This window comes from Mustelus asterias, chromosome 2, assembly GCF_964213995.1.
Source record: "Mustelus asterias chromosome 2, sMusAst1.hap1.1, whole genome shotgun sequence".
NCBI lineage: Eukaryota > Metazoa > Chordata > Chondrichthyes > Carcharhiniformes > Triakidae > Mustelus > Mustelus asterias.
In genome coordinates, this window is record NC_135802.1 from 86,086,053 (window position 1) to 86,098,267 (window position 12,215).

General features: G+C 42.9%; 1 protein-coding gene across 1 annotated transcript in view; it reads left to right on the plus strand.

Moving 5' to 3' along the window:
- scin (scinderin) overlaps positions 1-12,215 on the plus strand; it is a 148,852-nt gene that overhangs the window by 51,345 nt on the left and 85,292 nt on the right. The window contains exons 5-7 of the mRNA XM_078238349.1: positions 3,869-3,961; positions 5,678-5,810; positions 10,834-10,922. Of these exons, the coding sequence (XP_078094475.1) occupies positions 3,869-3,961; positions 5,678-5,810; positions 10,834-10,922 (315 nt within the window). The remainder of the gene's footprint in view (positions 1-3,868; positions 3,962-5,677; positions 5,811-10,833; positions 10,923-12,215) is intronic.

Genomic DNA, 12,215 nt, shown 5'->3' on the forward strand with positions numbered 1-12,215 from the left:
CACAAATGAGGCTTGGATATCATATGGCAATTGCTTGTTCTCTGTTCCAAAATAGATACTTGGCTGGTACATTCTGTTAGTCTGTCCTCACCATTAAATCTATCCACACATCTGTCACTTAATGCTTTAAGTAGAAATGAATTTTATAAAATTATAACTTCATAATTTAATAGAAGTGCATAGGAAAATCAGCTTTGACTTTGTATTGGCTCAATACAATTTATATACAATTTATACAATTATATACATAGAACATAGAACATAGAACAGTACAGCACAGAACAGGCCCTTCAGCCCACGATGTTGTGCCGAGCTTTATCTGAAACCAAGATCAAGCTATCCCACTCCCTATCATCCTGGTGTGCTCCATGTGCCTATCCAATAACCGCTTAAATGTTTCTAAAGTGTCTGACTCCACTATCACTGCAGGCAGTCCATTCCACACCCCACCCACTCTCTGAGTAAAGAACCTACCTTGGACATCCTTCCTATATCTCCCACCATGAACCCTATGGTTATGCCCCCTTGTAATAGCTCCATCCACCCGAGGAAATAGTCTTTGAACGTTCACTCTATCTATCCCCTTCATCATTTTATAAACCTCTATTAAGTCTCCCCTCAACCTCCTCCACTCCAGAGAGAACAGCCCGAGCTCCCTCAACCTTTCCTCATAAGACCTACCCTCCAAACCAGGCAGCATCCTGGTAAATCTCCTTTGCACCCTTCTCAGCGCTTCCACATCCTTCTTATAGTGAGGTGACCAGAACGGCACACAATATTCCAAATGTGGTCTCACCAAGGTCCTGTACAGTTGCAGCATAACCCCACGGCTCTTAAACTCCAACCCCCTGTTAATAAAAGCTAACACACTATAGGCCTTCTTCACAGATCTATCCACTTGAGTGGCAACCTTCAGAGATCTGTGGATATGGACCCCAAGATCTCTCTGTTCCTCCACAGTCTTCAGAACCCTACCTTTGACCCTGTAATCCACATTTAAATTAGTCCGACCAAAATGAATCACCTCACATTTATCAGGGTTAAACTCCATCTGCCATTTTTCAGCCCAGCTTTGCATCCTATCTATGTCTCTTTGCAGTCTACAACAGCCCTCCACCTCATCTACTACTCCACCAATCTTGGTGTCATCAGCAAATTTACTGATCCACCCTTCAGCCCCCTCCTCTAAGTCATTAATAAAAATCACAAATGGCAGAGGACTAAGCACTGATCCCTGTGGCACTCCGCTAGCAACCTGCCTCCAGTCCGAAAATTTTCCATCCACCACCACCCTCTGTCTTCGATCAGATAGCCAGTTACCTATCCAATCGGCCAACTTTCCCTCTATCCCACACCTCCTTACTTTAATCATAAGCCGACCATGGGGGACCTTATCAAACGCCTTACTAAAATCCATGTATATGACATCAACTGCCCTACCTTCATCAACACACTTAGTTACCTCCTCAAAAAATTCTATCAAATTTGTGAGGCACGACTTGCCCTTCACGAATCCGTGCTGACTATCCCGGATTAATCCGCATCTTTCTAAATGGTCGTAAATCCCATCCCTAAGGACCTTTTCCATCAACTTACCAACCACCGAAGTAAGACTAACCGGCCTATAATTACCAGGGTCATTTCTATTCCCTTTCTTAAACAGAGGAACAACATTCGGCATTCTCCAGTCCTCTGGCACCATCCCCGTGGATAGTGAGGACCCAAAGATCAAAGCCAAAGGCTCTGCAATCTCATCCCTTGCCTCCCAAAGAATCCTAGGATATATTTCATCAGGCCCAGGGGACTTATCGACCTTCAGTTTATTCAAAACTGCCAGGACATCCTCCCTCTGAACATCTACTTCCTCCAGCCTATTAGCCTGTAACACCTTCTCTTCCTCAAAAACATGGCTCCTCTCCTTGGTGAACACTGAAGAAAAGTATTCATTCATCACCTCTCCTATCTCTACTGACTCCATACACAAGTTCCCACTACTGTCCTTGACTGGCCCTAACCTCACCCTGGTCATTCTTTTATTCTTCACATAAGAGTAAAAAGCCTTGGGGTTTTCCTTGATCCGACTCGCCAAGGACTTCTCATGCCCCCTCATAGCTCTCCTAAGCCCCTTTTTCAGCTCATTCCTTGCTAACTTGTAACCCTCAATCGAGCCATCTGAACCTTGTTTCCTCATCCCTACATAAGCTTCCCTCTTCCTTTTTACAAGACATTCCACCTCTTTTGTGAACCATGGTTCCCTCACTCAGCCATTTCCTCCCTACCTGACAGGGACATACCTATCAAGGACACACAGTATTTGTTCCTTGAAAAAGTTCCACTTTTCATTAGTGCCTTTCCCTGACAGTTTCTGTTCCCATCTTATGCCCCCTAATTCTTGCCTAATCGCATCATAATTACCTCTCCCCCAATTATAAACCTTGCCCTGCCGTACGGCCCTATCCCTCTCCATTGCAATAACAAAAGACACCAGATTGTGGTCACTATCTCCAAAGTGCTCTCCCACAACCAAATCTAACACTTGGCCCAGTTCATTTCCCAGTACCAAATCCAATGTGGCCCCACCTCTTGTCGGCCTATCCACATATTGTGTCGGGAAACCCTCCTGCACACACTGCACAAAAACTGCCCCATCCGAACTATTCGACCTACAAAGGTTCCAATCAATATTTGGAAAGTTAAAGTCCCCCATGCCAACTACCCTGTGACCCCCACACATATCCATAATCTGCTTAGCAATTTCTTCCTCCACATCTCTATTACTATTTGGGGGCCTATAGTAAAATCCTAACAACGTGACCGCTGCTTTCCTATTTCTAATTTCAGCCCATATTACCTCAGTGTGCAGATCCCTCTCGAAGTGCCTTTCCGCAGCCGTTAAACTATCCTTGATTAACAATGCTACTCCTCCACCTCTTTTACCAGCTTCCCTACATTTACTGAAACATCTATACCCTGGAACGTCCAACAACCATTCCTGTCCTTGTTCTACCCATGTCTCCGTAATGGCCACAACATCGTAGTCCCAAGTACCAATCCACGCCCCAAGTTCATCTACCTTGTTCCGGATGCTCCTTGCATTGAAATAGACACACTTCAACCCACCTTCCTGTCGACTGGTACCCACCCTTGACCTTGATACCTTCCACAATACCTCACTACCCTCAACACTGACTTCTGGACTACAACTCCTTTTCCCACCCCCCTGACAAATTAGTTTAAACCCCCCTGAAGAGCCATAGCAAATTTCCCTCCCAGGATATTGGTGCCCCTCTGGTTCAGGTGCACCCCATCCTGTTTGTACAGGTCCCACCTTCCCCAGAATGTGTTCCAATTATCCACGTAGCTGAAACCCTCCCTCCTACACCATTCCTGCAACCACATGTTTAACTGCACTCTCTCCCTGTTCCTCAAATCGCTATCACGTGGCACCGACAACGTACCAGAGATGACCACATGTTTTGTCTTGGCTCTCAGCTCCCAGCCCAGCTCCCTAAATTCCTGTTTTAAATCCCCATCCCTTCTCTTACCTATGTCGTTGGTGGGCAATGTGTACCACGACTTGTGACTGTTCCCCCTCCCCCTTAAGAATCCGGAAAACACGGTCCGAGACGTTGTATATAAATATACAATTTATATTCTCAATATCCCAAACTGGCTGAATGTGTACTGTTCCCAGCCAGATGTTGATTTATTTTTAACCAATATTCTACTTTCTTGTTTCTAAGTAATAGTTAAGACAGGAACCACATCCTAAGGTTAGCTATCCTGGAATAAGTATTCTGCATGTAGTCTACACTGAGTTATAATTTTAGAAACATCTTGCTAAAAATATTTTCTTTCTCTCTCATAGGTTCTTGGTCAGAAACCAGAACTGAGTAAAGGAGACGATGATGAAGATGTTGTTGCAGATATATCGAATAGGAAGATGGCAAAGCTCTATATGGTATTCTTCATTTTATGTGCCTGTTCTTACTTTTACGCTCATTTCACCAACGTGTACTGTGTAGGGTTGATGACATTTTTAGTTAATAGCAGTTTTCCAAAGTCATACTTCAAATGTCTACAAGTAGCGGCATAGATTAAGTGACGATAATAATCAACACATTTATGTCAGGACTTCCTTGCATGTGGTTTGAGAAACAGTTATGCAAACAACTTTGAAAGAAATGTCAATGCTGTTACCAATCATGATGATTGGGCGGGGCGGCATGGTGGCACAGTGGTTAGCACTGCTGTCTCACAGTGCCAGGGACCTATGTTCAATTCCGGCCTCGGGTGACTGTCTGTGTGGAGCTTGCATGTTCTCCCCATGTCTGCGTGGGTTTCCTCCGGGTGTTCCAGTTTCCTCCCACAGTCCAAAAGATGTGCAGATTAGGTTGATTGACCATGTTAAATTGTCCCTTAGTTTCAGGGGGATTAGCAGGGTAAATATCAGGGGTTACAAGGATAGGGCCTGAGTGGGATTGTTGTTGGTGTAGGCTTGATGGGTCGAATGGCCTTTTTCTGCACTGTAGGGATTCTGTAATTCTATGATTGAAAGTAGATTGGCAGACAACAAGACCGACAGCAGTACAGAAATATAGGAGGTGAAATTGCTCTTCTGCTCTCATGCACAGCCAATGATAGTGAAATGGTAGCCAATTTTCCTTTGCACTGAGATCAGGATATGAAACAGACTGTCAGTTCAGTTCATCATTATCTGTTTGCATTACAACCCAAAAACCAGTTTCACCCCCAGACTGCAATGATACTACAGGAATAGACCTAGATCTTAGTGATGACGGCACATTTATGGACTAAACCTTCAACAAATGAGCTGCACATCCACCTACATATCAGTATATTAATTAGAGATGTTAAGAACCCCACTGATGTTAAATGTGAGGATATCCCAAAACCTTGAAGAGTTACTTGGAACACCGTTTCTTAATGGTATATATTTTCAATTTGGTATAATGTGAGAAAAGATATTCAAACCAGGAAGAAATAGTCCAGTCATTCTGTGGTCAGTTAATAAAGAAGATTAACTGAAAAGAAAACATATAACATGAAAGACTATAACACAATACAATAGTACACTTAACTACATTGATTGTTATACACACACAGTATCTCATGAAGTTACCCCTTGTTCCCAACTACCTACGTTTACTGAACTCTGGGGAATGCCCTCTTTTCCCAAACAACATCCAAAATTATATAACTCTATGAGCTTCTGTCCTGTATCATGGGCCAGAATTTTATGCTCCCCAGGTGGGTTCTGAGGCTGAGGGGCAGTGTAAATTTGTATGGGAAGGATCCTGCCCACCTTGCCCCTGTTGCGATTTCAAATTAGGCTGGACAGAGATTTGGACAGGTAGCCCATATATGCCCCTATTAAGGACCATAAGTGAGCACTTAAAGCCTTTTGCCGCCCAACCTCAATTTTTAGGCTGGTGAGTTCTGGTTGGATCTGGGTGCCAAATAGAAAGTGATAACAATCTGGAAGGGGGTTGGTAGGGGGTGGGGGTCTCAATTTGAAGGCCCCTTCAGATATGGAACACTCTCTTCTCAGGAACCTGAATTATAGGGCTATTGAATTATATCCATATAGTATACTGAGATGTTAGCATTTATTCAGTGATGAGAGTTGTATTTTTATTAAATCTTCTTCCTTCAGGTCTCAGACGCAAGTGGGTCTATGCAAGTGTCACTAGTGTCTGCGGAAAACCCATTTTCATGCGACTTGCTGTTGACTGATGAGTGCTTTATACTGGACAATGGAGCAGACAGAAAGATATTTGTTTGGAAGGGTAAGAATATTATTGAAGAAGAATTTGCCTGCCTATTTGTCTTTACAAGACTTACTGTGTATTTCCAGTTATTATTTTAGAATCTATGTTACGTAAGGTAATATGTGTTGATGTGAAACACAAGAGTTTTCTCCAGCAGACATTTTCATAACTATATCAATTAATATTTTGCATAAAACACGGCACGGTAGCGCAGTGGTTAGCACTGCTGCTTCACAGCTCCAGGGTCCTGGGTTCGATTCCCGGCTCGGGTCACTGTCTGTGTGGAGTTTGCACATTCTTCTCGTGTCTGCGTGGGTTTCCTCCGGGTGCTCCGGTTTCCTCCCACAGTCCAAAGATGTGCGGGTTAGGTTGATTGGCCAGGTTAAAAATTGCCCCTTAGAATCCTAAAATGTGTAGGTTAGAGGCATTAGTGGGTAAATATGTGGGGGTAGGGCCTGGGTGGGATTGTGGTCGGTGCAGACTCGATGGGCCGAATGGCCTCCTTCTGCACTGTAGGGTTTCTATGGTTTCTATGAAAGCCTACTTCAAGCCTCAAACTGTTGCATGGTGGCACAGTGGTTAGCACTGCTGTCTCACAGCGCCAGGGATCCAGGTTCAGTTCCAACCTTGGGTGATTGTCTGTGTGGAGTCTGCACGTTCTCCCCAGGTCTGCGTGGGTTTCCTCCGGGTGCTCTGGTTTCCTCCCACAGTCCGAAGACATGCAGGTTAGGTGGATTGGCCATGCTAAATTGTCCCTTAGTATCCCAAGATGTGTAGGTAAAATGGATTCGCCATGGTAAATGTGTGGGATTACAGGGGTAAAGTGGGGGAGAGGACCTGGGTAAGTTATTTTGTCAGAGGGTCGGTGTAGACTCAATGAGCCAAAAAGCCTCTTTCTGTACTAGGGATTCTGTGATTCAATGAAGATAAGTAAAAGTGTGAAGGTGCTGCTCAACCTGTGTGCTGTTTCAGTGACTCTGTGACACAGGGTTGAGACCTGTTTTGCATATGTACAATTGGATTATTTTTCATAGGTGTTCAGTCTGGTTTTAGCTCACTGGAAAAGCAGTCACTGGCATGAACCACTTTACACATTATAAACTTCCGCATTATCACTAGCTTTCAGCTGGTGGTTCCAATGAGCCACGAAAAGCCTTCTTTGTCAACAGCACCACCAGCAGGATATTAGTGCTGGTACCGTCACTACAGTTAATGCTTGGTGAAATGTTTCTACCTTTCAGTCATTTTGTCTTTTGTTTTAATGTGCATAATACTCATCGTCAAAAAATAAAATTAACAAATTGTGATCCACTGTTATCACAAGTTGAGGAAAGGATACCAATACAGTTCAAAAAAATAAAATTAACGTGGCTTGAGTTGACAATCAAGAAAGAAAAATCTTCCAGATGTATACAGCTTTACGATATATCCTCAGAATGACTCAAATCCCTCACATACAATGGACTTTTTAATGTGTATTTACTTCAGTTGTGTAGAAAAATAATGACCAATTTGTAGCAAGTACACAAGATCAATCGCACAAACATCAAAAAAGTTACTTTTTTTGGTGGTGTTGGTGTGGAAGCTTCTTTCTTTGAACCTTCATTGATCCTTTGGACTCTTTAGCTAATCCTTTCATGCATAACAGCTCTTCGATCACGCTCCCTTCATCTTCAAACACTCCATGCAAAAGATCGCTTTTGTAATCAATGCAACTTCATTGCAAGTGCAGTAGAACGGTCAAGCTAACTGTGATGCTAAAAACACTTGTGCTGGTTTAAGACAGCAAGAGCAACAGGAACAATTTTATTCATCCTTGAGATGAGATCTGGGTACGGTTGGTATCTGGTGGCCATCCTTAATTGCCCTGAAGTGCTGGTGGACCATCACTTTGAGGTGCTACAAATAGACATTAAGCTGACTATTTAGCTGTTTGAAATGCTGCAGGATCTACTCTCCCAGGTTTACTTTAGAAAGTAAAGTTTATTTATTTGTCACAAGTAGGCTTACATTCACACTGCAATGAAGGTACTGTAAAAATCCCCTAGTCGCCACACTCTGACGCCTGCTTGGGTACAGTAAGGGGCAGATTAGCATGGCCAATTCACCTAACCTGCACATCTTTGGACTGTGGGAGGAAACCCACACAGACACAGGGAGAATGTGCAAACTCCACACAGACAGTGACCCAAGCCGGGAATTGAACCCGGGTCCCCGACACTGTGGGGCAGCAGTGCTGACCACTGTGCCACCAAGGTCCGATTGTGGAAGAGTGAGGACCATAAACCAATTTTTATATGAACGCAGTGCAAACATGAGCTGCTGGTGTGTAGATATTGTTCTCCCACCCCCTGAAATAATATATGTATTTCAGAAAACCGAAGCTTGGGATGACAACTGCTGAAAGACATTTTTTCTGGAATCTGGAATGTCTGAGAATGTGCTCCTGCAACCAGAGTTTGGTTCTTAATTTGTGAGAATTTTAAGGGAGAAGCTGTTGTTACCGAAGTGTTGAACCTCCAGCAGGTGGAGCCAGTGTTCAATGGATATGGTGTGCATTTACATACCATTAAGGAGAATGCTGGCTATGCACTCACATGTTTTATGAGGAGCTGTGCTGATTACCATGAAATCTCAGAGGGGTTGTGAGGATCTGCTGTCTGTTCAAAAAAGGGGAAAATCACACTTGTCGGTTCTTTAATAACCAACTTCTGACTGTCCTATAGAAGGAGAAGAGGGAGAATTAACATAGGCATTGAGGTTGAATTAATAACAAAATAACAGGCTTGTTTATGAGAGATTAGTTGATCCTTTGTGGGGAACTCGACTAACTGCTACCCCAATCATGCAAATCTGCAGTAAGTCAGGGCGATGTTAATTCTTGATTATCTCCCCTGACTCAAGGATAAGAGCTGGAGGATTGAATTTTTCATTTGGTGTTTAAGTTTAAAGTTTACTGTGAAAATCCCCTGGTCGCACACTCCGGCGCCTGTTTGGGTACATTGAGGAAGAATTTTAAGCATGGCCAATGCACCTAACCAGCACATCTTTCGGACTGTGGGAGGAAACCAGAGCACCCAGAAGAAACCCACGCAGACACGGGGAGAACGTGCAGACTCCGCACAGACAGTGACCTAAGCCAGGAATTGAACCCAGGCCCCTGGTATTGTGAGGCAGTAGTGCTAACCATTGTGCCACCGTGTCGCATGTGGGGGGGTTTGGGTGGAGATCAGGGTGGATGTGGGTGCAGGAGTGTTGAGATTCTTTCTAATATCACAACAGTCTTTCGGAAATTTATCAGTGCTCTGCTGGTGAGCTGTGCAATTTTAGTGAGTTAAACTGTCGCAGTAACCTAAAGCACAGCTGAGAATCCACCAAGCCAGGCTTTTGCCAAATCAGTACCTAAATTCTCTGTGTCACGGACAGTGGGGCTGAATTTAAATTGCCCTGATTTCTCCACTCTCTACCCATCCATAACAAAAAGGTGTTTTTTTAATATTTTAATTTCCTCCTTTTAAAATGGTCGTGTATTTTCCCCAACCCTCAAATTTGGAAATGTTCCAATTCTCTGTTAATAACTTGCAAAGCAAACACGAGGTAAAATGAAAATAAAGGGTTGGGTTTTTTTTCACAGTATGAAGTCTCACAACATCAGGTTAAAGTCCAACAGGTTTATTTGGTAGCACAAGCCACTAGCTTTCGGAGCGCTGCCCCTTCATCAGGTTTTTTTTCACACATGCGTGAGGGCTTCCCCTTTACACTTACACAATAAATAGGGGATAAGGAAAAAGGGAGGGGATTCAGGGCATGACCACAGTAAAATACAAGTAGGGTTTTACATGTGTTCAAAGTCTAGAATCATGAGTCAACTGGAAAGTTCTTTCTTCGGGGAGATTGGTTGATTGTAGAATGCCCTCATCTTTCCAGAGTGAGGCTTGCATGACAAGAGAGGGCATGTGGGATGAATCAGTCGGGAAGCGTGAGTTTCAATGTTCCAGTAGTTGGCAGGTTTGATGAGGGTCCGAGTTTGTTCTGTTGCCACCATCCCAGCACAGGCTGTTGTCTGGAATTCTGTTCACATTGGGTGTGAGAGAGCAACCACTGGAATTCAAATCCAACAGATGAATCATCACAATGCAGCTTGGGGGAGGTCACGTGACATAATTCCTAAATGTTGGACACAGGATCACTGGAATCTTGAGATTTATCTGGAGTCAGGATTTCTTTTGTTTTTGGAGACACTTGTGTTGGGTTGACGAACTGTCCCCTCTTTGTCAAAACTGTTATGTTAGGACTGCAAATGCTTCGGCCATTAGCACCATTATGGGAGACTAAAACCTGCAAAGATTTTCCTTTGTTCTGAGTTAGCTGAACTAGACTCTCCAACCCCATGATTGTTATTACCTTGAAACTGCTGCAGGGCATCAGGTAACTGGCTGAGCCATTTGTTAGCTCATGAATTTTCCATTTTGAACAGCACAGAAAAAAATGACTTTATGAAGTAGCTCAGCTGATGAATACATATATTTATATATTTTTAACTGTCACTTCTCAACTGTGACACCTGGATTGAATGAATGGCCGTTGCCCCTCTTCAAAGTATTTTGGATAAATAGAAAACATTTGGTTTCACAATCAAGCATGTTGAGGGTTTACTGCATTTTAAGTTGTTCTCTTCAAAATTCAATTGAGAGAAATTAGAATTATTTCAGTCCTTAGCCTAATGAATGGGATTAACTTTGTTTCAAAGGTCTGGCCCAGGTCCGATTGGCCGAATGGCCTCTGCAGTGTAAGATTGCACAATTTTAGCTTTGTTTATTGTTCACTCGGCAGTTGCAACTTGAAGCAAATGGAGGTAAGAAACACCTGAATAAAGGAAAGGATGCAACATTGCACTGAGTAAGACAAGTCGAAAAAGTATTGAAATAATAAATTTGAGTTAACTTTTTATCATGCAAATGAAAACAGGTACAAATTTACGCGAGCCTTGTTAATCCTAACTTTTCACTGATTTTTAATAAGAAAATATTTTGATGTTTAGGTAAAAATGCAAACCCAAGCGAGAGAAAGGCAGCTATGAAGACTGCTGAGGGATTCATAAAACAAATGAACTACCCATCCAATAGCCAGGTAGGATATTTTCAAATGAGATTAAGATGTTTCAATATATATAAGGGACAGAATATGCTACAAGAAGTGCTTGGGATATGTTTATTGTTTGGTTGAAAGCAATCAATGATGTTATTCAAATCGAGTTGAACCTCATCATTGCCTTGTCAAGGAATCCTTCCATTGCTTACCTTGTACTGAAAAAGACAGACAACTGCCCCATAGCTAAACAGTCTACTTGCCAGGATGACTTTGCCTGATTAATACAGTTTCAGCTAAAATTAAGCAGAAGTTATAAATTACCCAGCACAGAAAAAAAACAGATCGCCTTCAGTCAAATCACCTGGTCAAGTTGACAAGCTGGTGCATATTTTTTTCTGGGGCGCACAATTAATCACTGTCAGTTCAAACTTTGGAAGAAATTTAAACAATTGCTTCTGCCTTCTCCTTGTCCTCATCTCATGTAAAGGAAATAAGTCCAATGACCAAAATAATCCTTGCATTTGTACAAATGTATAATAGTGTGTCATAGCATTCAGACTAATATTTTATAAATTCAATTTATGCTTTTAACCTCAAATATAGAATTTGTACATTTAATTAGATTTGTTAGGTTTAATTTGTTACAGAATTTTGGTTTGGTGGTGATTTGCTATTCCATTTTGGTTGTAGTATGCTTGTTTAGTAAGTAACAAATCATACATTCTGGTGCAGAAAAATCTATGATTTTCCATTTATTTTAAGAATGATAAGATGGCTGGGTGGTATGATGGGTCAACTGTCAGTGGGATAAATTGACAGCAACCTCTGCACAGAGCCGAGCTGGATAGGAACATAAGTCAGAGAAACCCAATTTGTGGAACTCCCATTTTCTGGGTCATAAAATCAGGAGTTTGAGCATTGCAGATTAGGTGTGGTGGTATTTAAGTCCGATTCTTTGACCTGCTCTCTTGCTGATCAAGATCTGGGAGGGATTCTCCCAAAAAAATTCTAAGTGCCAAATTCACGTAGAAACTGGAGTAAATCCCGCTGTTTTTTTAAGCGGGATTTTCAGAATGGATCTCCCACACTCTGTGCACCGCAAAGTGCCTCAAAGAGATTCACACTGAATTCGGTGGGAAACCTAACTATTCTCGCTGAAGAGGACGGCAGCATAGCACTGAGCGGGCCACTGCGCATGTGCCGGTCTGTTATAGCGGAGATCGGTGCATGTGCAGTAGCCCCGCACTACCGTCCTCCCAATAGCCGGCCAGCCCTGAGAACCTGCAACGCTGCCCTCCGGCCTCCCCACACCTCGATCGCTGGCCTCCCGGA